This window comes from Nipponia nippon, unplaced genomic scaffold, assembly GCF_047370975.1.
Source record: "Nipponia nippon isolate SJK-2023a ecotype South Korea unplaced genomic scaffold, ASM4737097v1 scaffold_1, whole genome shotgun sequence".
NCBI lineage: Eukaryota > Metazoa > Chordata > Aves > Pelecaniformes > Threskiornithidae > Nipponia > Nipponia nippon.
This window is the reverse complement of record NW_028262290.1, coordinates 161,413,980-161,441,676: the sequence shown is the minus strand read 5'-3', so window position 1 is coordinate 161,441,676 and position 27,697 is coordinate 161,413,980. Positions and strand designations below refer to the sequence as shown.

At 37.7% G+C, this 27,697-nt stretch overlaps 1 protein-coding gene across 5 annotated transcripts; it reads right to left on the bottom strand.

Annotated features, from left to right (window-relative positions):
- Nucleotides 1–27,697, bottom strand: WDR48 (WD repeat domain 48). Of its 5 annotated transcripts, none has more exons than XR_015698669.1 (20): nt 27,596–27,697; nt 19,327–19,467; nt 18,913–18,991; nt 18,553–18,635; nt 18,305–18,434; nt 14,849–14,937; nt 13,882–13,983; nt 13,294–13,518; nt 11,800–11,874; nt 11,346–11,448; nt 10,941–11,038; nt 9,099–9,206; nt 8,618–8,714; nt 7,997–8,092; nt 6,104–6,209; nt 4,534–4,621; nt 3,880–3,956; nt 2,645–2,837; nt 1,849–2,036; nt 1–1,613 (listed from the first exon to the last, which is right to left on the bottom strand). XR_015698669.1 is itself a non-coding variant. In XM_087730871.1 (19 exons), exons 1-19 carry the CDS (start codon nt 27,641–27,643, stop codon nt 1,941–1,943), a joined length of 2,034 nt encoding a protein of 677 aa, XP_087586997.1. In that variant the 5' UTR covers nt 27,644–27,697; the 3' UTR covers nt 1–1,940. The 5 variants fall into 5 exon arrangements, 3 of the variants coding, with proteins under 3 accessions (XP_087586997.1, XP_087587015.1, XP_087587026.1); XR_015698670.1 differs by having other exon boundaries at nt 1–92; XM_087730871.1 differs by having other exon boundaries at nt 1–2,036.

Here is a 27,697-nt window from a genome sequence, read left to right as displayed (position 1 = left end):
AATATTTTAACTAAAGCCTTTTATTCTATATAACTGTGAAACATCATTTACCCTTCTGGCATTGCAGACTCTTCTGTCAATCTTTCCTGAAACTGTGTTTCGGGATGGTTAGAAAGAAAAAAAAAAAAAAAAAAGAAGAAGAAAAATTACAACCTTGGCTGATTACAAACACAATTACTGGGAGCAATTCCAATGTATGCAACGGGAGGGCAAGACAACCAGGAAAAGAAAAAAACAACCAAACAACCCAAACAGTGCCTATTGGAACAAGCCTAGACCCTTGCTATTAATAAATACAAGTCAGGACAATTTATCAATAAAAGTTACAGTTCTGTTTAACCATTTAATTGACAAATACCACTAAAAATGTGCAGTTACAGCACAACTGTGTCAAACTGAGCTTACACAGAAATGGGGATTAAAAACTGAAACTGACGCTCAAAGACAGGGAAAGAGACATGCGAGCTTAGTGCTGAACCATAGTTTTCGTTTAAGCAATGAGTTTGTTTAGCTAGGTTAAGAGTGCAGAAGGTAACGATTTGACTATTGTTTCAAATAAAATAACGATGAAAAATATTTTACTTTTTGTTTGACCAACACAATCCCAGTAATACAATTTATTGGGACTTTCTTTAGGCCTCGACCTAAATCTTGATAGCAAGATACAGGAAGGGCAAGAGCATATGTCTCCTGAAGAAACTCGAATAATATACTGCCCTTTGAAGGCACTTGTGCTTCTGCTTCAGACAAGAGTCATTTTTACACCATTTCTTTATGAGGATTTGTAATTTGTTCTGGCTACAAATGGTTTTCCGGGACAGCCCCACGTTTTCTCACGAAAAGTTGAAATGCTTCTACCCCCCTCCCCCCAATAAGTTAAACTCTATAAAAGACTACTACGAGTCTATGACAGTCACAGAATTTTAGAAATAACAGTGAGAAGAAAGATCCGCATACATCTATAACAAAAGAACAACTGCATATAAAACTTTGGAAAAGAAGAATAAGTATTTTTAGATCATGGATATGAAATCTGCTGAGAAGTTTCTAAAGTTTAACATTAAACATCAGAAGTTATTTTCAGAATGGTCTGAAGTGTTAACAAAATGTCACATAGTTTTGGAGCACAGGTACCAAAATTAGACTAGTGTGTCTTTAGAATGCCTAGGACACAGTGCAGGAAGTAGTTATATATATTTAAAAAAATCTCGTTTAAGTTGCTGCAAAGCTTGTTCACTCTATGATGATGCACAGCATCATTGGACTGACCCTGCTACAATATTTATCTAGTGTTCTCACTCTGCACGTCAACAGCTCTCGAAAGCGACAATTGCATTGCAGTATTAACACAATTCTAATGTTAACCCTTCATTTGCAATTAAACGGGCCGATTCCCTGAAGTATGCAATACCTATTTTCTGTTGGTTTTCTTTTCCAAATTTCTTTAGGTGGTAGAAATGTTTGAGTAACCTGTGAGACATCACTGTAGGAACCTGATGGATGGAATGTACTAAAAATACCTTGTGTGCAGTTCTGAATTATATTGTGAACACAGCGACTAATATGGCCAAAACGGTTTCATATCAAGCGTGAGCAGATGAGGATATTATGTTCTGGAAAAACAAAAGCAAAAAAGGAGGAAGCAAAGTCTGCACTGGATTATCATCCATTCTCTGTACACCTCACACAACACGAACCACTCAGGGACTTCCCATCTCATTGGCTGAGACTAGGACAGACTTTAGTTTAAGTCATATAGATTTTTTTCCTCTATATTACAGATCTATTAGTCACTTCAATTAAAGGTACACTTTCCGTCCATACTGAGTCATTAGAAGTCTCATCTACCTTAGGGGTTCAGTGGGCTTCTATAGTACTACTCTTGGAACCAGTACAGTATGGTCAAGTAAATAAGTAACCATTGGGGTCCACCACTCCCTTCACGTTGATTTCTGGCGATAATGAAGCGTCAGATCGCCACCACTCTTCCAAATGAAGTGCTTTACAGTTCGAAGGTCCATATTCGGATCCAAAACCTAAGGAATAAAAATTCGTCTTTTTACCACAAATCTACTAGATTGTCAGAAATGCAAAGATAAAACACTCTGGTTGGACAAAACAATCCTACGGGTGAACTGGCATCAAAGGTGAAGCATGCCAAGGCGCAGATTTTTCAACTGGCAAGTAAACCTGATGCATTACTGGAAGATTTTAGCAATGTAACATACAACTTTATACTACAACCACCTCCTCGATATTTCATCTTCATGCACTCATTACACTTACTAGACAATTCATGATTTTGGACAAATTTTAAACGGCTAGAAATGTAGAATTCAAAACATTCCAAAAATCCTAGAAATAGAACTCTGGAATTGTATGAAGTCCATTTGTTGAGTATGAGTAAGTAATCCTATAAAAGCTACTAGTCAGACCAAATTAAACAGGCATACTATATACCTTCTTTGATCTGGCTGTCTGCAGCTGTCTGAACTTGTGTCAGCAGCAAGTTAAGATGATGTCAAAACATTTACTTAGTTTTAAAGGTAACAGATAATCTATCGCATATTTCAAGCTCAGTATTCAGAAATTCATAACTAATTCATTGCTTTTGTTCACAGGCTAAAACGCCCAAGGAACTTACCTGGTCCTGGCACAGAAGTTCTATCTTCTCCTCTGCTAGCACAGCAATGTCCTCCTCTTTTTCTTGTTCTCCTGCTTTTTCGTTATTGGAAGAGCTAGTTGTCTGAGACTCATTATCCAAGTTTATGATTTTCTCATACACGTGTTCCATCACTTTTCTCACCTGAAGCATATCGCTTGCTGACAGTCGGTCTCTATATAAGGTAAGCAAAGTTTGGCAGGAAAAAAACTTGAGAAACTATGTTATCATCTTCACAATACCTTAATCCGTAGCAAACTTCACAAGTTCATAGATAAGCTCTTTATATAGTAAATTATCAGGATCATCCAGAATACTATAATCATAACAGCTATTGATCCAAAGTTTCACGCAGCAAAAGGGACTCAGAAAAGTGGTAAGATATTCAAAAGACCAAATTAAAACCAAAATTTAGATGAGGAGTATTGTACACAACCCCCATTCGTTCAATAGAAAAGGGATTAGTAAGAGAAGAACAGAGGATATGGAATAATAAAAGAGGTAAGGCAGAATATGCTGTTCACCCTACTGCATAAACAGGAGGGCATTCCAAAGTAATCATCAGCAGCAGTTTTGCCACAAAGGACACAAAACGCCTGTGAAGCTTCCCTTTCACAAATAGTCTCTGATTTGAAGAATTCAGTGAGACTTAAAGAGGAACTATGCGTTTGTGCAAAATACCAAAAATTGTTGCCTATAAGCGGCAGGCATACTGTCCGTGACGCTGACTTCATGCCTGAGGCCCTGCCTTGATTTCTAAGCTATGCAGCTCCCAGTTACAGCTCATGTGACAGGCAGACTATCTTGTATTCCCTGCCATCAGGTTTTGTACCTCTTCCTTTTAAAAAGCTATTATTCATCACTGTTAGCAATAGGAAACATAATATAAAGCTGTGGTTCTGAACAGTGTAGCAATCTAAGTTCCTCTGTTTTCTGATTAAATACCACAAAAGACGGAAAGTCCGATTTCACTAGGTAGCTCTTGGACATTTCTTAGCATAAACTTCAGCAACGGCCCATTGAACCCAGAAGAAACCTACAGTTCTTTCAATATTCTGATATAATTCAATGCTTCAGAGCGATGCTGCTTAAATGACTAGAAACTTCTACAAATTCATCAAGCACAATACGATTCTCTGGTAAGCCTTTTTTTTTTTTTTTTTTTGAGCTTGCAATTCTCTTCCTGCAGTTTTGAGAGTCAAATATGCATTACTTACTTTTTTAGAGTTTTTGCCCCTGATGATGAATGAGGTTGGAGGTAGAAGGGAATCTTATTGAATTTGGGCATATTTTTCTAGAAGGAAACAAATTTGAAAAGTGTTAATTTAGGATGAACTATTATCAGCTCCTATTTCCACCACCTGGTATGTGAAGTACATTCAGCTCCTCATTATCAAAGACCAAGAGAGGTTCTTAATCAATATCACCACCACAGCCAACTTCCAAATTACTCGTACTCCTCGTATCATTTAGATGATACACATTACATCTAGCTTTTGAATATAAATTATCATTTATTTCAAAGGAAATGAGATAGTATCGAAAGACTGCGGCACCATGAAGAGTATTCTCTGTTCCTGAGCACCGCACTTGAAAAGGATATACATTATGCACAGTGCTTTGAATTCTTTTTCTAAGACTTTCTATCAAAAGAAAGTGAGCAAAAATACCGTAACTGGACACATCCAAAAATAATGAATCTCCAAGGGTCTTGAATACAGACCTTGAGATCACTTATTTTAAATACAAACAGAGCAAAAATTTAATATGTTATTTCAGATCCTGTACAGTGAAAAACATTGTAGTTCACCTTAAAAAACAAAACAAAACAAAAAAAAACAAAAAGCAAAATCGATGCAGGTGATACTTACATCCACAGTGATGTCAATTACCCATTGCGGCACAGTTTCATTAAGAAGCATAGATTCAGTTTCACCACCTGAATCCCGACATAATAACCTAAGACATACAGAAACAACCTTTGTGAATGAAAACAATTATTGTAATGTGCATTAAGAAGCTTTTAGGAGAGGAGCTGCCCTTTTAACGGGCAGGGAGCTTGAACTCGGTTCGTGGGCCCTTCATATCATCAAGCTTATTGGGGAAGCAATCACGGATTTTCTGTAAAGACCAGAAGAAGTAGCTGCAGGAAGATGACAGATCCCTAGAGCAGAAACAGGGAGAAGTATCTCAGGAGACTATAGGCTATCGCACAGAGAAATTTAAAAACCTACTTTGCTCGTGGATTGCGTGCGTTTGTGTGTTGAAGTACAAAACTGTCAGGAGAAGGGGAAAGGCACCTGGCAAAAAGCAATTCTTTGCTGCTTGGGAAAAACGAACTGTGCGTGTAAAGCGTCTGCTGAACCCTCACCAAATGGAAAGAATAAAACCAATGTTAAGAAATACACACATACAATGGTGAAACAAAGCCACACATAATTTTATAAATTCCAATTAAGCATTATGTCAGAGAGTCCTGCAAGCCACCTTTTCGGTCCAATAAGCACGGCTTGCTTCCTCCAGTGGTGTCTCTTCAGTGCCCTTGAGAACAAGCTGCATACGATGTAAGATCCACCAGTACAGAATGGATATAAATATTAAGCCCCAGCTACCATGTAAATACATCGCTACTGCAGGGAAAAAAAAAAAATCAGTTTCCAAAGCTGAAGAAGGTTACCCTGTTTTACTGACCAATTTATGGACTGAAAGTCACCTAGTTTTTGGGCTTATTCAGCCTGGGAAACAAAAGCAACACATCAAACATCCCCCACCCCTCAAATTTAAAATCCACTCTGTCAGTAAATATTAAATGCTTCACAGTATTTGAAAGCTTGGGATCTGTTTTGCAGCACTGTTATAACTGCCTCTGACGTATCATATATCACAGTTAGGCTTTTCAACGTAGAATGAAAAGAGAGAGAAGGGTAATCAGTATATACACGTTACAATACAGAACCTGTGCTCCTACCGGCCAGCGCTCAGGACCTTCTAATGGGTCATCAAGTACAACTTTGGGAGCAGAAACCAACTCTCTAGTGACTAAGATCTCCTGTCTGGGTCATTAATGCTCAAAGACCAGCACAATAGACCCATAAGAGAAGTTCTACAAGAATCTAAAGTAGCACGATTTCATTCTAAACCAAAGTTCAGTTAATCGGTTTGCAGGAAGAGGGCACCCAAAAAGATCTCACAGCTATGACATACACCTACGAACAATATACAACTCTTACCGTTGTAAAACCCTGCACCTTGTTGTTCAGACTCAAGCACTCAGTTGACCAAAGCAAAATCATCATGAACTGCTGCTTATTTTGCCTGTCAAGGGCATGTCTTGAATGTACAGTACAGAACAGAGGCAAGTATCGCATTTTGATAACATTTCGGCTTGCCCAAAGGAAGTGATTGTTTAGCCACTGAATTTACACTCTGGAGTTTTTATACCTGAACAAAGTGCGTCCTCCAGCCTCACCAAAAATAACTGGTGTATGTGGTGGCACCTGAAAGTATCCATTTCCTTTCTGGACTCTGTTCTCCTGCTCGCCATTCACTGTTGGAAAAAAACATACACAACAGTGAGACTGCACTAGGACTTAAAACTGGGTATACATAGACCAACAAGTGTCTTTTCCACCTACAGCTAATGGATTTCATAAATTAACAAAATCCTAAGCTTCATAAAAACCAAGAAAATCCCCATTTCCAACACATAGCAAGTATATAGAAAGGAACACTAGAGAGTAACTAGATCAATACAGGTTTGCAGAAGGCCTATTTCAAAAGCCCTTGAGAAAAGGGAAATAGAGCTCATGAGCCAAAACCTGATTACTAGTTTTCTCCAGTTCCTTAACAGAATTCTGAGGATTTGTCAAACCGAACAATACTGATTTTAGAAGTCAACTAAAGAGATTCCACTGAGACAAGATTATTTTTCCCCTCTACACCGACAGTACAGAATTCTGAAGGATGTTAGCTTTGCTCTTCTACCTGGACTTGCCAGATGTCAAAATAGTGTACTAGTAAAGCTCAGACTCACATTTCCTTGAAGTTACTGCATTCTAAATTCAATTTATTTTTAGCTAGTTAGAGCAGTATAGTCTTCAAACACTGAAGAACCTGCTTTCACATCAGATAGATAGGATAAGATTAAAGAAAAAAATCAGCATTATCTATGCACCTCTTGAACAGTGCAGCTTCTAGTCAAGTCAGATATCTTGAAATACAATTGTCCAACAGGTACACTTTATCTTCATAAGTCCTGTTCAGTGCCAGTTTCTTAATTGTTACTTTCAAAAGGGAAAATGAAGACTGATTCTGTAGTGAATATTCTAAACATTCCACTAATCCACAGCTATTCACAGAAATAAATAGTGCAGCATCAGCGTTCCAACAATACAAAAGCCTGACTAATACTTCTCATATATTGTCTGGCTCTCAAGCTGTAGACTGCCAATACGCAAAAGCGTAAGAATCAGCAACTTTATCCAGAAAAGCCTGCCAAGTGCTGTAACCCTCCATGGAGGTCATTTTTGAAAGAAGAAAGTAGCTAACTCTCGGCACAATCTTTGTCACAAAATGGCAAGATATTGCTGAACTTACAGTTTTCTTAATTGCATTATCTGTAGAAAGTAATTTCTTAATTGCCAAAGACAAGACTTTTCAGTCAACTCTGATCTGGGTTGAATTCATTTCAAAACAATCCACAAACTTAGAAGCTATACAGCCTCTTTTCTTCTGCCAAATTCAGCCACTGTCTTACATTTGACATAGCGGGGCTTTTTATCTCATGCCTGATTAGACTGAGCATTATTACCTTAAAACACCACTCTAAGATGGTTTTGTATAGACCTACCCCATGTATTATTCTAATAGCCATTGAATATATTTTTTTTTCCAATAAATTTTTATTTTATATTGTTCATAATACCTAGAAACAAATTGGACTTCTGTCAAGAGAATACCGGCTAATGTTGAATAACTGAACTATTGCTCTCTGCCGTCATTATCTAGGCTGTTTCTTTTCCAAGTCAAGCCTTAGTTTTGCCAGTAATTGGTCGTCATCAAGGCATTGTGTTTCTGTAACTTCAGAATCATCTAGTCACCTACTTTTTTATGGACTAGAGTTCTTAAGATTTTTGTTAATACCTTCAGAAGAAGAAAGCTACTCAGCAAATTTTGGTGTAAAGCCAATTTAAAAGCATTAAAAACCATTAATCTATAATGCATACAGAGATAGGTATAAGACAGCAAGTCAAACTGTGTCTGTTAAAGAAACAAATATAAACGAACAACATGTAAGAAAAAAAAATTAAAAAAAGAAAATATTAAAATACTAACCGTGATTTATTTCGTTTTCTTCTTCATCCATTGGATTGATATGTGTTCTAGGCCAATACTCCAGAAGTGCTTGCAGCAGAAGCCCCCCAAGGTTTACTGTCAAGACATAGCGACGTAGAACTTCAGTGACATAAAATCCATTGGTATCGTAATATTCTGCATTTGATCCACAGCTGAAAACTTTCCCAAAAGTTTGAGTAGTTCTGTTCCCAAAACAAACTATTTATGGGCACAGAAACCTGCTTATCACAATCTCAGAGCTCTACGTTACAATCTTTCAGAAAAAAATTATTTTAGAATCACTACTGTTGGATCACTCACATGCTATAACATTTTCTAGATTAGGTAATCGTTCCAACTTTAGGAATATTACTTTTTCCTGTTGCTTCTTGAAAGTTTAAAACCAAGTTAAATAGAAAACCTGAAACATGACTGAAACATTTCAGAAAAAAGCAAACCCTTCTCATTGGAGAATTCTCTGCAGAATTTAGTCTCAAGAAAATAAGCCCTAAAATCCAGCCAGCTACTGACATATGTGGCACTGGAATATTTTGAAACATAAATACTGGAGTTATTCTGCTTTTTTGTCTCAATAAAACATTAATATTAGTTAAAACTTACGTTTTGGATCAGAACCATCTGGACTGCTAAATCCAGCATCCTTTGCTGAAACCCAGGCTGCAAAGCAGTCGCTTTCATCCAAAGTAATTGTCAGCATCTGTTGGAAAAAGACCACCAGGAAGAGGAATGCAATAGTTGTTTTGTATTAAACAAGTCTATAAATTTATTTTGTTCATACTTAGCTGTGAATACAAAGCAAAGACTTTCTAAATGCATGATAGCACACTTTACCAAACTGTATTAATTCAGAATTGGTACTGGTGGATTTAAGCTGACCAGACCATGAGGGAAAAAAAAATAAAAATCTGTTATACAGATTATTAAGAACTGCAGTAAAATTTGCTGGTTTGCTTCAAAATACATCTAACCCATCAGATAAATGATGACTATTCTTCAAAACTTATAACACACCGAAACCTTTGTGAACAAACAGTATATGAAATACAACATTAGAACAACAGATTTAGGAGTTGTATCTCACCCCAGTTTTCAAGTCTACCGAGAACCAGTTTGGCACATACACCATTTTAAATCTCTTCTTAATTTCTTCTTCAAAATCTACTTTCCCAAGGTCTTCGACTTTACATGCCTGTACACCAAAAGAAATCACAACTTTTTAAATTCTGAGTATTCAGTCATATCAACACCTCAAATCTTTTACTTGACTTTCATATACACTTGGAATGATTATGACTTACGATTTCTCCATGAGTACTGTAGTCCAGAAACACACAAGTTAAAGGTTCAAATTTTTCTCAAAATATTGAACAACAGTTTGTGTGGTAAGTAATTTTTATTTTTTATTTATTTCTGAGGTAGTGGCATGAAGCCTGTGGAGAGGTACAGAAGTACTTCACATTAATAAAAAACACTTTCCTTATCACTGAGCAGGCAGCTGTCTTTTAGCATCCTCTGTCATTCTTCTCCCCATCAGTATCAATATTTCAGCACAACTCTCCATCAAACACCAACATTTGTTGCAAATCTAGAAACAAATTCAGCTCAACTACTGCAATGGAAACAGCAGTGAGTGAATTTGTGTGGAGATGTTTTTTTTCCCATTTTAGTTTCTCTCTGTTTTATTTTATACTTTTAAAGTTCCTCAAGTTAAGTTTGTTAACATCCAAATTCTTGTAATACACCTGCAGAGTCATCCTGAAGCCTGAAACACATGCTTTAAGCAAACTCTAAGGATTGTAAGCTTGCAAGACTGATTTCCTCAAAATCCAGGAGAAGTTACAGGAAGCAAAGATTGAAGAGTGTAGCTACAGGTAAGAAAACCTCCCTCTTTTCTTCCAGCATTCTCAAGAAAGAGTCTCAGCTTTAGAGCGCAGTGATCCTACACATAAGATGACACTGACCTGGCAAGTAACACCATCTCTAAAGTGAATATGTATTTAAACATATGTAAGAAACACTTCTGAAACCCTTGCTAACAGAAAAGAAAGAGAATTGAATGAAGGTACAAATTAACATTAGCATTTAACGTTGGTCCTGAGATCTAACACTGTACTTAAATATATACCAACTGTAAACAGAAAGAAAGAAAAGCTATTCACTTTTCCACAAGAGCCATCTAGATAATTTTTAGTACAAATCTACATTCTCCAACTTCATTCCCTTCTTTCTCACTTCAGTCAGCAGCCCAGTAAGTTAGCTGGGCATGCTTTACTTCATTACTGAATCTTGGCTGGAGCACTGCATAGTTCAATATGAAAAAAAGATTTAGAATTTCAAACAGGATTTTGCAAGAGAAGAAACTGCTGGCCATCTTGCTGATCCGGATTCCAGTCCCTTCTCTCTGCACTCTTTTCCCTCTCCTCTGACCAATCACTGGGTAAAGCAAGATAAAGAAATGCCACGCCAAGTCTCTCTCTCCTCGCAGGAGCAAGTAACACTAGGCAGGAGCCATGCTGTGCCTGTGGGTTTGTAGCAGGACCTGAAGCACAGGTTTCCCTTTTGCAGGCTAAGCTTTCTTATGATATTCCATGCTGCACGGGGCAGACATGCCCATAGGCCTCCACAAGCCGTCTCTGAAACAAAACCCAATCAAAACAAACATTACTCTTTTCAGGAGAGAATCCAAGGGTCTGAATTTCAGGTGAATGAAGATGTCAATACCCAGCCTCACATCAGGCAAAGACACAGAAGAGCTCAGAAATGCCCCCTCCCCTTTCAAAAAGCCATCTTCGCATTATGTCTTGGGACAGAAAGATGACTTACTTTCTACCATAGGAATCTCACACATGAAAAAAGATATAAAAAAGGTACGAAACAATTAATCATCCAACAGTAGACGTTTAATCCAAAATTATACACTTACCTTCAAGACATCCCAGTATGCCACATTATTATTTGTGTCTTTGGTTAATATGTGTCTCTTGTCATTAAGAATGTGGCACTGAATAATACTAGCACCCCCTAGCAAACAAACAAGAATTAAGGTCACTAATGATTTTTTTTTTCCTAATATTACATTAAATTAAACTGTAAAACATGACATGTGTGATTGTTCTTTGGCTTCACTATTTTATGTAAGACTTAGATATCACCAAGGTTTAAACACTGTTTTAACTGTAACTAACACTAGATAGATCATAACCACATTGTCTTTGTTTCAGTTGAAATCATAGCATCAAGTACCTAAAACTTGTGGCAGTCTTAAAGAATTCTCATTTCTGCTAATAATAACAGACTTTATAAGGTTCTCTGGAAAACAGCTGTTTACCTTTTATAACTTGGTCAGGCTGTGTACACAGGGGTGGTATAGGATTGGTACAATCATTATCATAATCTCCAGATGCTCTAAAATTATGAATTCCCTTCAAAGTCTAAAGAAAGAAACAAAATAATGACACACTCATAATAATCTATAAACTTTGCTTTTATCTGTGAGTAACAACTGCCAGTTCATGCTGCTATTTAGATGTTAACTTTCCAGTTCCGAGTAAGATAATTTCTAAAAGCAGCATAAATAGACACCAAAGGAAATAATTCAAAGCTTAATGTCTTTTGATCAATTTCAATATTAGCATTTTATGATTTTTTTTTTTTAAAGAAAGCTTACAGACCATAGCAAGTCACAGTCAAATTGCAAGCAACAGTCCAACAGTTCCAAAACCAAGACTGCAAGTCCCACGACTACTTAATTGAATTCACAGAGTGTAAAATATATCACTTACCCACTTATTCACAGACGATTTTGTCGTTGCAACCCAAAGTGCTGGAGGAGGATCAGCTGATCTATCAAGTTCCATCTAAATAATGAAACCACAGATACTTTTACGCACGCTTAACTTACTTTTCCTTTGTTCAATTAATATTTGCTATGTGTAGACATGCTCCCATACTTGGATATATCTCAGAAACAGCACTGCTTTCAGCTTACTAAAGAAATACAAAGTTTAAATGAAAAATAACTAAGCCACAATTTTTGAAACTCCAGAGAAATTGTTTCAAATATTCAACAAATAAATTCTGGGCAGGGACAACAGTAGATGCAATGTGTCTAAACACCCAGTATTTAAAGTTGCTTCTAGCATGATGCAATCTTGTCTAATGGCCAGTTTGATAAGTACAATATTTTCTGAATTACTTTGCATTCAAATACTTCACATGGTTAATAAGAGAATGTAAGAAGTTCTGTGCTAATTAAAAAGCAGAACTTTATACCTTTGGCTCTGCTGTTACATTTCTTGGACAACAACGAATCACTGTAGCTAAGATCTTAGAAGACCCCTTCTGATCTTTGTACAGCTGAGCACAGCTTTCATTTTCCATTTTGAACTGAAATTTCTCAGATTCTGACTTTTTCAAAACTATATTAATATATCCAGGATTTTATCTGAACATACTAAGCCAGAGTTCACTCACAAGGAAAGCCAGATTGCTTATACACTGGTATCTGTTTCAATCGCACACTCCTTATACACCTACATGTTCCAAGGTCATGTCATCTAGAATTACAGACAGCAAAAAAAAAAAAAAAAATCCGAAAAGCAGTCTCTTCAAAGACTCAGACTTGTGCATGCAGTTTTCTCCAGTTAAGAAAACATCATGTTTAGATGTTCAAAAAAACCACAATAAATTTTACTCCTGGTTCCCATGAGTATGCAACATATTCTAACACAGTCCTGTGCATATATATTGCTGCTAAGAAACATCCGTTTTTGTCTAAATCCTTGGCAATGCCAGCTTAGTTTCTTAAAACCATACTAGAGTCTGGTAAAAACAACTTTTCATGTTTGAAGCATATTCAATTTCAGTAACATTTGAATTTGCATATTTTAGGTAGCTGCCAGGCATTTATCTTCTTCAGACAATTAAGTTTCAGATGTAATTTAGGAGACAACAGCAATATACTGAAGATGTGTGTAGTAAACACTTGTTAACCAATACACATTCTTTTATCAAATTATACCTCAAGCCACTATTTCATTAGACAACATGGAATACAATTACACTTTTATACTGTGAGAGCGACTGAGCACTGGAATAGGTTGCCCAGAGAGGTTGCAAAATCTCCATCCTTGGAGATATTCAAAAGCCACCTGGACACGGTCCTGGGCAATCGGCTCTAGGTGGCCCTGCTTGAGCAGAGGGGGTGGACCAGATGACCTCCAGAGGTCACTTCCAACCTCAATCATTCTGTGATTCTCTGAATTAAACTCAATTACCTTAAGAACTGGTGCCTTTTCTTCACAGATAAGCACACGGATATCAGGATTTCGTAAATCTGTACAATAAATCTTCCTGTCTCTTCCTCCTGAATAAACATGAGTGAAGGCTTCATTGACCTGCAGAGCCCAAACACCTTCATCATGGACTCGATATGTGGCTATACATCTCTGCTGCCCAAGGGACCACAGGCGGATAGTCCCATCAGAGCTGCCTGAAAGACACTGAGCAACAACCATCATACTTAAATCAAGCAGGTATTTAAGTCTTAAAATAATTTTTTTCCATAAAGAGCTTTCATAATTCTTATGGTTGTATTTTTCCATTAAGATGGTGCTAAACAAAGACTGGCAGTTAACAACTATAGTCACGAATTCCAGACATTTTATGTAACCCACCCCCTCCATACCTAGATGGACCTATAATAAAACAGAGCTTTCACCCACAAGCCTCTCTCCCTTAATTACTAAATATCTGTAAAATACTTGTTAAGCTACCTTCTGTAAACTGCGACATAAAATAATTTAAAAGACTAATGACATTTCTCCATTCTGTAAAATGCCTTTGTTTCAAGTTAAAGCACATACCTGGGTGCCATCTCTGTTCAACAACAAAGCTTTTACATTGTCCGTGTGCCCTTTGAGTTTCATTAGTTTTGCACAAGTTCTTGGATCCCACACCCTTAGAACCTAAATAGACATTGGATAACTGGCATTAGCATTCTTCCCACCAATGCATTTTCTCTACAGAAAATTAAGCCTTTCCAAATAAACTGACCCTTATTCTGAGCACGCAGACATCCATCACCAAAAACATACTTCATTAGAACACGACAGACATAACTAGATCTTATGCACCTCTAATAATCAGAGGTGATTTTCTTCGCTTCATTTTAATTTCATTTGCTCTGGCTTTTTCTGTCTTCTTAAGAAATTAAAGAATGGAAGTGACTGAGAATCCTCTCAGATGCTTCGCTGGTGTATCCTATTTCCATTTTTAGATTGACTTGGAAATAAAATTCTCTCAAGGTTAGATCAGGTAAAAAAAAAAAAAAAAAAAAAAAAAAAACAACTCGCAGGGGACTTTAGGGTGTTTCACCTTCCTTTACAACAAAGAGCATGGGCTATCTCTTGGGAACTCTTGAACTTCATTAACTCACTTCATTTCCCACCTATTGCAGGGGTCTTACAAATTGCTGGCACCACTTCTTTCTTACCTGTGGCAACTGCTTCAGTTTTTAGCATTATCTGAGTAATGTGCCCCAGAATCAGAGCTCTTGTGGTAAAATGTAATGATCTCTGATAGAGAGAGGGTTACACCAGATGATCTGATTGTCTCTTCTGTGTATTAAAGCTATACGAATATATACACATCTTCAGTCTGGAGGCAGGTATTTGTATCCTGCACTTACACTCCCGCTTAAGAAAAAGTATCTACCCTCACTATTAAAAATACAAAAACTGCTACAGATATGACATTGAAAATTAATAAAACTGTCTCTTTATACTAAACTTTGAACTGAAGTGGAATTAGCCTTACCAGATTTTTGCTTACCTTTTCAGTGGACCCTGATACAATAACTGTCCCCATTTGATTCATTGCAAGGCTGTAGATAGAGTCTTTGTTCCCACTCAGGGAAGAAGCTATTTCAAAATAAAATTTGCATTTTCAATTTTAATGCTGTCATTTGAAAAACATACTTATTCACCCAAAAATGGTATTTTAGGGTATTTTAATACCCTTTGATCCATCAAAACAGTGCCACTCTACCCCATATAGACAGTTGCTTTAAAAAAAAAGAAAGAATGTAGACAGCATATTGTGAGGTAAACTCCATCCCAATTCTTAATCTACTGCTAGCATAAAAACAAAGCAAGCCCTCAGACTTATGGTCATTACAGTCCTGGTGCCCTTTTGGCACCACAATTCAGTGCCAGGACCATCAAGGTGCTCCTGCTCTTCTCAACTACTTTACTAGAGAATAATACTTCCATGTGATCTTATAATACATAACAGTTGGATTTAAGTGCAGAGTTTTTTTCCCAAGCGAAGTAGCAGTAAGATTCCACATTATATATTAAAGGCTCTTCTGTTAGTTCAGCAGAGATGTGTTACTGAAGTTACACTGCAGTGCTGAAATGTGTTACTTGAACATGGATGTTACCTTTGCATTTGGGAAAACCATATGGCAACCCCTTAGCATTGCAACTGTCATCAGTCGAGGAATTCCGTACCTTCTAGCTCTAGCCTAATCTACTTCTGGACAGATTAAAGTACCAATCCCTCAACTGGGAAAAGCACAGACACAGCAAATGAAAATCACCTATTCAGAGAGCACCGTTAGACATGTCATCAAGCTTCAAAACCACGCGATCAGTATGCCAAAAAGGCTCAGAATAGCAACAAACTGTATTGCCAGCAAAAATGTGAAACTTCATATAATGACTTATGTATATTATGGAAATAAGTTTCTAACGTGGTATTTGTGACCCAGTATCATAAACATTTTGTCACAGCGGAAGAATTATGCAGCTTTACTTCAGGGTCCTCTTAACCACGAGCTATGGCTATCCAAATGTAAATTTTCAAACGAAATCTATTATTTGTAGCCAAAATAAAGTCACAGTCTTCCACTGTGCCCAGAGAACAGTTGAAGGCAAAAAGCAGAACTGAAAACTCTTGAAGGTTAGCACGCTGTTCAACAACCATAATAATTTATGAAAGGATAACATACAGAGTTATCACAAGCTGGACATCAGGAATGGAAGAGAGAATCTTAAGTGTACAGAAGCAAAATTTATGCCAGAAGAAAAGCAAAACTTGACTCCACCCTCTTCGGCAAGGGACTACCTCTCAAAAGCAAAACCTCTCCACTTAATTTAAATTATGGCTATGCTGACTGAGAGACTCTTTAAAAATAGGCTTCCTTTTAATGTTGGCTTGTGTACATTGCTTCCCTGTCATCAGAGAGGAAATTAATGCCCAAGAACAATCTTCATTTGCACTCTGAAAAAATCAATATTGTTTGAAAGGACTGAGGAAAACCAGCTTCTTTAAGGATATATACTGTGTTCTTCCCAACAGAAACACTGTTAGTTGGGAGCACTAGAAAGAAAGAAAAGCAACTCCCCCGCTTCCCCTTTCTCCCCCTTATGAAGCATTACTGTTCTAACTCTAGAAATGCAGATTTATTTCTGTCACCTTAGAGGTAATGCCTCCACTTCTGTCTGATCTTGGGCTCAAAACAAGCATCAGCTCCTCAGTGCTCCCCATCTCCCAGTTATGATTCACTTGAATCATTTAGGTTCTGTATCACTGCTGTGGTGCTCAAGAAATCCTTCCCCTCCCCCCCCCCCCAACCGAGTTTTCCTGTGAGCCAGCAAATAAATTCTTCCTTCAAAAACTCCCTGTTCAATCAGAAGATTGCTGATTACTCTAAGTTATGCTAAGTTTGGTGATAAAATAATTCTACTTTCAGTGAAAGAAAACTTCTGAGAAATAGAAGGTAAATCTACTTAGTTATGTGCAGTTATGTGCCATCCCAATACTATCCTGCAGTCCAACACAGTTCACTAGAAGCCATCTCACTTCTGAAGGCTACACAGACATGCCAGCATAAGGCTATACTTGAATTAAAATGTCCTGTAGACAGGACAAATGCAAAACTGACAGTTCTGCCCACCAGATGCACCTTTAGTTTTAGAAGCTACCAAATCCATAAAATTAACACACCTTTCAGAATTAGCCAAAACAGTAATTAAAAAAACCCACACCAAAACAACTATATGCCTGCCTCTTATTTACAGAATCACATATTCCTGAAATTTCTTAAGAGTCTGTTGTGCCAATTCCAAATTTTAGTTTTGCAGATTTTTCTTGAGTCATTCCTAACCTATGAATGAGGAAGCAAGTAGTCTTATTTAGAAAAGTCAAGCGTGGCGGTGAAGCAAGTTGGTACGTTCTTTCCCAATGCGTACATCTGAGACTCTGCTACTGTTTAAACACGTATCAAACACTAAGTATAAAATGAAAGAGGTCAGTCACTTTGAACACTGTTTTTCCAACGTTCCTATAGGCAGCAAAACACACTGTGGTCAAACTAGACCTCTTTCTGAAAAAATATATTGTAAAATAGCCAATACAAACCAGGACGCTGATGACCCAGATTTACGTTATTCACTAAATCTAACTGAACTTGAAGATTGGTGCCATACTTCCCAGAAGAGAAACTTCAGCAGCTCTACCTTGACTATTCTAAGAAAGCGGTGCTGGAATTGCTCTATGGGGAAAGATCTCACAATTTATCGTAATGTCTTTATTAGGATAGAGAAGCAGGACAGACCACTTCTTAAAAGATGATGATGACATTAAGTATTAACCCTGATACGTAGAATCTATGGACAATTTCCCTTTGCGTCTAATATCTAACTAGTGAGTTACATCTCACTGGTATGCTATCCTTATGTGTAGTTATTGCTTAGCATTACTTCGCATGTTTTTTGATCTAAATTTATCTAGTAACTTCATTCTTCTGACAGATAGATTTGAAAATGTATCAAGTTCTGCTGTAGGAGCTGTACTGCACTTTTTGCAGCATATACATAAACAAAACAAAAAAGCCCTCAAAAAAATAACCGAATTATAATACACAGAAAATGCACTGACAAATAACCCAAGGGAAAATTTCTGTAACAGGCTAGTTGAGGAGCAAAAAGCTTCTCAAGCTGAAGGTCTATCAAGTTTCAGAGAATACCAGCACATTACATTTCAGGAGAAAATGTTCAAAGGACCTGTCCTCTATTCTAAATGCCATGACTGTTGGCTGCTCTAGATTTTCAGCTATTATATAACGCAACAAATGGACTGATTACATACTACAACCACTTTAAAATTTCTTGCACGTTTCTTTATGTACACACAGAAACAGGTATCTACAGTTTTAAATTGATCTCACAGATTATGCTACTCAATAAAATGCACTGCATTTGCCTCCCCTCCCTAGGTACCTACTTGTTACGGTGTTATTTGAGGCAGTCAGTGCTGTTAGAGTATTTACATCCCAGAGGAATATCTGTCTGTCCAGCCCGGCAGATGCTACCAGTTCTTTATCTTTTGCATATGCTAAGGCTTTCACATAATCCTACAATAAAGTAAATATAACAACATGAATCAACAACATTATCCATTTGAAGTCACCATCCTGATATTTAAAAGACTGTCAGTGATAACACACAGGATTTACAGATAATGTTTTTCACCTTATGCGTCCTTAGTGTTGACATGCAAAATCCCTTATGTGCATTCCACACTTTAACAGTAGTATCTGAAGAAGCAGATATCACTAAATTGGAAAGAATAAAGAGTAAACTTTAATGGCTTATATATTACTTTAGAGCATATTCGTACTACTCTAATTTGTTTTTCAAAAAGATTAAAAGAATCATTTATATACACATTTAAATTTTCATTAAAACATCTCCTTCCGCTATTTATCAAATTTACAATACACATCCCAAATTAATTTTACATGCCAAGATGGAAAATAATTAAAGCAGCAGATAATATACTTTTATACACAATTTCTGAATACTGTAGTTTTCGAACATTTAAATACTTACATGTTTTACCATTGCAGCAGAGCACAATATCATTTACCCAATCTGTGTGATGTTCCATAGATGCTATATAAGGGTCTTGCTGCAAATTAAGAAAAAAAAAAAGTTTATAAGAGCTCATCAGAAATGGAAGAGACTGTGACTATCAGATCCTGTTGTGATATTTTCTTCAACCTTCAAATGGATCAAAAGTTGCCTAATGCAGAGCTGCTTGAAGTCACTATTCCAGAATCTTTTTGTGGAAGAACTACACAGCTATGTAAGATATCACAGTATGAGCAATATCAAAATGACATTCCTATCATAATAATTGGCAGCTATTAAAAAACAGTATCAGATGTCCACCTGTAGGGAGCTCACTAGCATGATAACTTGGGAAAAAGTAGGTTTAGACACAGGAATCCTCTCATAACTTACCTTGTGCTGATTGACACTCCATATCCTTATTATAGAGTCTCGGCCTGCTGTGAAGAGTCTATTCAAGGCTGGATCCAGCTGAAGTGCATTTACCCCATTTCGGTTATACTTCTCCACTTCATCTCTAATCACATATGAGACCTAAAATGTATTTCCACAAAAAATGGTATTAAGATATTGACTTGGCCATAAAATCCTAACATCTAATTTCATCTTTGTGAGGTTCTTGGGTAGAAAATACTAAGAGCTTTACAGGCATTAAAGAAGTCTGCCAGTTTGAGAGTTACCAACACCACCTCAGTCATTTTATACCCCCCTGAAAATGGGGAAGAATCACAGAGGAGATATCAGCAGTGCTAGAACTGGAGCCCAAAGGATTATTTAATCATTACAACTCAAACTTAGACCCAGAGAACGCTTAGTTCAATTCCCTGCTCTGCACAGATACTCTGTGTGATCTTAGACAACACGCTGAGTTTGTGTCTCGCTTCCTAAGTAGGTTTCATAGTTTCTATAGCTGGGATGGCAGTATTTCCCAGACACAAGGGAGAGGATATGGTCACTAAGGATCACAAAGCATTGAAAGACTGCAGATACAAATGCTAGCTATCTATTTCAGGTGTCGCTATTATTTTGAAACCTATTTTTTAAAAACTACCTACTTCCTAATATAATAAGCACAAATATTTACTGCTCTTTCAGATAAATTATTCCTTTAGTTTGTTTCCTTCTGTATTTGGCAGTACTGTGTGTATAGGTTATTTCATCGGTTTGTTCAGAAATACTAAAAACAGATTTAAGGAGACATACTGCAAAGGCTACAGCACTCTCCATTATTACTGATCAGTAAACACAATTATAAGGCACTGCAGTTTCTTTGGAGCTACCCCATTCACGCTGTGCTGCATCTCTCCTGGTCACAGAGGGTTTACGCATTACTGTGAGGAAAGCCCTGACACTTTGAGAAAAGGAGGGGAAGCTGGCAGCTATGCCTCTTCCCAGATTCTGTAAAATATAATGAGAAGAACAAGGAAAATTTTAGGTTTGGTATAGTCCAACCTGCCCACAGGGGGAATCATTTGGATACATATGTACCAGTGTTTTGGAAAATGCTTTCAAGGAATAGTCTTGGGCTAGAGATCTGAAAGCAATTTTTCACTTCAATAACTGCATTATAGCAGTATAAAGAAAATGTTTTCCAGATCAGATCTCAGTTACACAAAATAAAACCAACAAGTTAAACAAAATGTTCAGCCGTCCTTATCATTGAAGAAACATTTTACAGCATCTCAGATTCTATACCACAGGAACTGACAGGTCCATTTGGTGAATGCGGGCAACACCTCAACTGAATTATCCTGCCCCAGTGCAGCACAGTAAGAGAACTGATGCTTCTAGAAAGCACGCATCCAGTCCTATTCTCCATTTTAGAAACAGCTGCAACAGCTCTATAGACCAACACTGGAGGATCAAAATTAAGAGCCTCCTGAATCCTTCTGCCCTAATACTCTCCATTACCATTCCAAAAGTTCATTTACTACATTTATTATGTTACGCCCCAATGCTCTTAAAGCAATTCTTGCTCACAGTCTTTGTCAGACACCCATAGTCCTTGTAGAGTCACAGCTCTTCCTCACAGTTTCAGAAAGCATCCTAATTTCCAACACTCTCAGCTTCTCTCACCCATTCCAGACTCATCCATAACATTCTTGCTATCCATGCTCAACTCTCTGCCTACACACAGCTTCAGAGATGCTACTGAGAGAAGACGCCGTCAACCACGCATAATATTGTTATGTTAAAACACTTCACATACTTGAAGTTTGAGGGGGGGTGGTTTGTGATGCAGACAGCAAGATGTATGTGCAACTCCTCACCAGGGCTTGATCACATCATGTCTACATTGCCAGAAGACCCGCACAGACTACTGACTACTTGAGTAAAAGAATGTTACAAACAAAGTCAAGGTTTAACACGACACAAAACACAAGGCAAAGGGATGGCCATCAAATTCACACTGCTTTCAAACTCCTTGAATAAAGTCAGTGAAAATACTCAGTTAAAAATACTAAGCGTGAGCAGGTAAGACACAAATTAAAGGAATTCAAACCAAAAGGTCAGTAGATCAAATTTGATGTTAGTTACTAGGGAGAACAACCTCTTCCTGAAATACAGTGTCAGACTTACGATCAGCAGGGGCTCTTCGGCTCTTGCTTCTCCAAACTGCTAGCAGGATATTTTTTGACAAATCCTCACTTTTTTCACATGTCCCTCTTCTGTCAGTCACCTCCCATATTTGTTATATTTTCAGGTATAATATAGAACTCTTTATTCCACTCATAAATAAGACTGTCAAACTATGTTAGTCACCCAAGCATTTTAAGGAGCTTTTTGCTCATAACAACGTTACGTTTTTAATTTACAGGAGTTCAAGTAAAGAACAGCCATAAATATTTTAAAAATGCAAAAAAGCAAATGGTGGCCTACTCTAGTAAACAAGATACTTTTCATGTATGACTGCTACTTTCATGGGACTGTGGAAATTGAGCCATGTTTCTATGTTAATCTTGACAGAATTAAAGTCATTTCATAATTTATTAAAATACAATGGATAAAATATTTTCTTGCTAAAATAAAGAACTAAATATTGTTCTTAACACAGAAACTAGCAGTGAAAAAAGCTTATAGAGATTAGATGTATAAAAATAATTTTCACTTCTTTCTATAATGGTATTTGCATAACTATTCAATTTCCACCTAGAAGACCTCGAAACTGTGGCTGTCGGCTCAACGAGGCGCTGTTTTTCCATCGTTCAAAGACATGACCAGGGAAGACTGACAACCGTTTCCCACTACCATCAGTACTGAAACATTCAAACGAAGGTCAAATTTAATTTGCCCTTTATTCCTTTTAATCACTTCCACACATGCATCTAGTCAAACATCTCTTGGCAAGTATTGTTTATATTTTAAGAGAACTGAGACAAAGAGAGGAATTATATTGTTTCAGGGTTAATGAGTCTGTGGCAGATCTAAGAGCAAATGCTAGATCTCAGTACCAGTTCAGCATTAAATATAGCATCATCCTTCTTTCTTCCTTTGAGAAACTTGACAAAGTAACTCTGCTGTAACAACTGAATTTAAAAAAGATTAAAATCTTATTTCTTAACTGTTCCTTTTTTTTTTCTTTGTGTAAATACATGACAGCTTTGAGGGAAAAAAAGATAGCAAAACAACAAAAACATCTTGACACTTACTAAATTACCCAGCAGTGACTGCTACTGTTCACAGAATTCAACCACTTACTTTTGTCTCTCCTCAGACTTACAATTCCACAAAGTTTTACTTTCCATCCACAGAAGGAACAGTATACCTTTCCTGATAAACTGTCTTACAAATTTAAGATACAAGAGTAAGAAGGCAAATAAATCTCTACTGTTTAAAGAATAGGTAATGAAGAAACAGTGACAGCCATTTTTTCAATGATAAAGGTGATTCTAATCCAAATTAACCTTGTGCTCATTAAAATTCTTTTTTTCATTTCCAATACTAAAAGCACAAGGGGAGAAAATTAAGATGAAAATAAATCATTTTGTGGTCAGCAAGTTTATTGGATATCACACCAACATTTCAAATGAGTACTGCTATTTGAGCAGTTAGGTAAGGACAAGACAAACCACTTTTCATGAAGAGAATACGAATTGAAAATTATGAATATGGCACAAAAATGGACTCTCCAACTCTTACTGAAGGCCTAATGACATCCTAGTAACTGTGAGTTGCTTACACTGGAAATAATAAATTTCTTTTCTCATCCAAAACAAAAAAATGTTAAACGGTCCACTCTTGCAAACCAGTCATTGAGACTGAAATAAATATCTTGTATATTAAAAAAACTAGAACAAGACACGCAGAATATGCGGCTGAACTAAAAATAACCTCACAAGACATCTGCTGTACACCACATGGAACCTTTTAGAAAGAGAGGTATAAGACCAGAAGCATCCAAGCTTGTATTCAAATCCATTAATTATATATTAACACAGAGGGACAAATTAAGGGTTCCACAAACTCTGTTGAAAGGGTGTTGAAATGCCTCTCTTAATACAGGGAACTTAAAATGGATCAATAAAGGCAACAGCAACTTGATTTAAAGGACCTTACACTTACGTGTAAGAGTGGTGAACAGCAGGCAAGTTCAATAAACCAAAAAGTTCACCAAGATGAACAGAGGAAGATTGCTGATAATCCACATGTGGTTCTCCATGATATTCTTATTTTTGGGAAAAAAGGTCAGAAAGTGTTTGTTGGGTTTTGGTTTTGTTTGTTTGTTTTTTAAATTTGAGTGTCACTGAATACAGAAATATAAGAACTATTAGTAAATATAGTAACTATACAAACAAATACAAAAGTACAAAGTATACATTCAAGTATGCGTGTACACACTCATATCTAAACAATGTAAAAGCAACAGGCTTTTGGCTGAGAAGAAATTGCTGTGATAAAACTCAACTCTGACCTGCAGCACACTCATCGTTAGGCATCGTTAGGGAAGGTACTGTATTCTGCCTGGAGAGGACTGTGAAGGTCACCAGGAAGTTGCAACTCGAAGCACCAAACCGCATTTACTTCAAACAGGAGAGACTGAGAGCACATTTCTGCTTTGTTCATTGCCTTGATTCACAAAGCCAGTTGCAAACCACAAAGATAATAATGACTATGATATAGATCATAGTCGCTTTATTGCCGTGATGGTCTGGGAGGGGCAAGATTTGTGGGATATGAAATATTTTAATAATGACCAAGGCTTTTACATTTATACTGCTGTAGCTTTTATAAACTTCCATAACAAGTAACAATCTTTCACTGCAGCAGTGCACAAACATTACAAGGTGATGGACCCTCATTATAAAGAATTTATGGGATTCAGTACCCTAAATGGATCAGGACTAATCATTTTGATGACTATCTAAGAGCTCCAGAGATAAAGCTACTGTCAACAGATACGTTTCAGCACACAAAGCCAAGTGAATTTCTTATAGGATCTATCATGTGTTTCCTTCATGGACGAGTGTATGATCTGAAACCTTGTTACACTACATGTCTTATAACAGATTATGTCTTAATAGATAGGTAGAATTTTCTTTTAAAAATACCACCACACCGTCATGGTGGAGGAAACAGTGAACAGCCAAGCTCTGACAGCACTCACTCCTTGTTTGTAAGAAGAGAAAAATTTCAAAGACAAAACTGCTATTGTGAGTAACTAAAAACCTGATATTTCTCAAAATCACTGGAAGGATTCCATAAGATCTGACATGAATTGCATCAAAAAATGAGAGAAGCAGCAACCAACCACCAAGGAAAAAAAAATCTATTGCCTTAGTATCTTGGTAGGGCAGATGTACCCCTGAAAATAAGTTTTTAAATTAAGAACATGTTGATATTTGAATTTTTATCAGGCGCTCTGGGCCCTAGGATAAAAGTAATGGAAGGCATTAAGAAGTTCATTTTATCCTTTTACAATGAAATCAACTTACTGGCTATTTGTTTGCTTAAGTATTATATGTAAAATAAATACAGTTTATAAATATAATTTATATATTTATTATATATGCAATATAAATATAATATATATAAAATCTAATAAGTTACAGCATACATCTAGTGTGCTTTTAATAAATGGTACTATTAAAAAATCAGTAGCTGAAATATTTTCTAAACGTAAAAGGTTTTTTGTTTCATTACTTTCTACTTGCTGTCATAATGCAGTATCAGTGCACATGACAAAGTCAGTACAAAAAGATCTTACTCTGTACAAGACTTAAAGACAAAAAGGACTTAAAATTCATTCAATAATTTCATAATAAAGATGCTGATCCAGATGACTTATGGCAAAATTCCCATGTTCTCTCAATAGGTTTTGAGTGTGGGGGTGATTTTATTCTGGCTAGGCAGCGAATTTGGGAGAGCAGTTACAATGCAGCCCCTCAAGGGCAGCTACTTTAAGCCACCTGCTGAAAAGTGGCTTTGTCTTGACTTAATTCACAGTAACATATCTGAAAACTACAGCATGTGGCCAACTGTTTCTCATCACACAGCAGTGTCTGACACACCTCTGCATCCCCATTCCCTTCCCAAATCAGACAACCTTGCTACTGCAGCCTTCACACATGCATAGCTACGCTTAAGAAACACCAATAGCCTCCCACTGGACATTTCAAATGCCTGACTTATGTGTAAGTTATAAAACTTCTTACCTTTTTTTATGCATGGAATTTATTTTGAGGCCTAAAACATTTATTCTGATTAAACCCTTATAAACATACAATTATATGCAGCAGCACCCTAAACTGACTATTTTGGATGGTTCTGCTTACCAGTAAAACAGGTGCATCCAAGATAATAATAGTTCTGATTTCCATAAACTTCAACCAGCTCTCTTGCCATGTAAGGGATCAAGTTCCTCCATGCCCAAGAGGCATTTTTTTAAAAAGCTTCTTCCCCTAGCCTCATAGGTTTTGGAGAAATTTCTTCTCCTCTCTCACTCTCAAAAGCTTGATGTAGCAGTACTCTAAATGCTCAGCCATTGGGAAGCAAAATAAATCATTAGTGGTTTTAACTTTCCATCAGTGGCTGGATACAACAGCCACTTAAAATTCCATTACATGAACAAAATCCTGTCTCTAACCAAGTAGGTGAAATAATGAGAGTGCAAGAAAATACCGAGCTTCTACTCAAGGCTTTATATATGCTTATAATGTAACCAAAGTTATTCTCCGCAGATCTAGACTTACAATGTACTGGCTGAGACACAGATCAGTGTAACAGTACATGAAGTGAAAAAATTCACGTAACACAATGAAAGCAGAAAAGAAGCCATCATAAACCAGCACAAAATGACCTGTAAATACAATCTTTTGAGTTAATTAATTTTTGGCAAAGGAATGTAGTAGTAAAAAAGGAAACAATGCACTCTTTGATGCATGTTGCTGTCAGGGAAGTAACACTTCATAAAGAAATAGGACTACATCAAAGAAATATCTAGTTATCATAAAATCCCCCTCCTTGAGAGAGCAACCTGCAAAAACTTGTTTATGGAACATGCAATGAAGTCAATAAAGGGATATTATATTTTGGATTCTTTGTATTTTAAAGAATATCAGAGGGTTTTTTTGGAAGGGCAAGGGAATCCTTTATACAGTATTGATCGAGTGCTTACCTTAACCATGAAAAACACTAAAGGCTATAAAAAAGTACCCATTTTGTCTGTGTGATAAAACACAAAAGATGTGTTCAAAAACCAAACCCATCTCTGTTTGGAAGGATCCTAACGCTATTTCAGGCTTAATCAATATTTCTTTTGATCACAGTAGATAGATACAGCTGAAACTTGCACTTGCCACTACAGGTAGGCAGCTTTGCACATTGATATGGCATTAAATCTTTTCCGCAGTGAAAGCTGTAAAAATGTTTAAAGTGCTGGCAGTATCACAAACAAGAACAAAAAAGTTGAGGACCATAATAAAACCATTTTCATGATTTTTACTGTTAACGAGTCTTGACTTTTTACACACATTTCAGTAATTCCAGTCTCCTCCAAGGCCACAACAGTGTATTCACAGCTACATATGAGCCCACACCACAAGGTCTCTGAGGTGAGCTGAGAAAGTTTACACCCACCAGACTGCCCAGGCCACGGTTTTTATTTAAGAAACTCTGACCGGAGCTGGAAAGGGGAGACGGGCGGGGTGGTTCCGCTCTGCCTCCTCCGGGCTGGGGAACCTGTCCCCGTTCGGCAGCGAGCAGCACCTCTTCCCCCTCGGCCAGCCAGGCCGCGGTGCCAAGGGCAGCCACTCGTCCCCTCCACGGGCGTTAGTGGAGGTGGGGAGCGCCACTGAGGGGGTGGGGAGGTGGGGGGGTCTCCCCTTCACCTCAGCGTTGTGGGGAAAGGGAAGAAGGCGACTGCGTTGCCATAGAAACCCCCAATCCCTACCCCTCCGCCCCCAGCTGAGAGCAGCGGCTGCCGCAGCCCCTCAGGGCCGGGCAGCAGCGTCCCCGAGGGGCAGCGTCCCCGGCCCGGCGCCCTCCCGCCGCTCCCCGCCGCCCCCGCCCGCTGACCCCACCCCCGCCGCCGCCCCTCTCCCGGGCCGCGCTCCGCCTCGCCGCCCCGAGCTGTCCTCCTCCTCCTCCTCCTCCTCCAGCCGGACCGGGCCAGAGCCCCGCCGGGCCCCGCCGCAGCCCGCCCTGGGCCCCGCCGCGCCCTCACCTGGACTTTCCGCCGCCCCGCCGTGTTCTGCCGATGATGCGCCGCCATCTTGCATGTTGACACTCTGATGTCATTTCCGAGGAGGGCAAAACGGACCGGAAG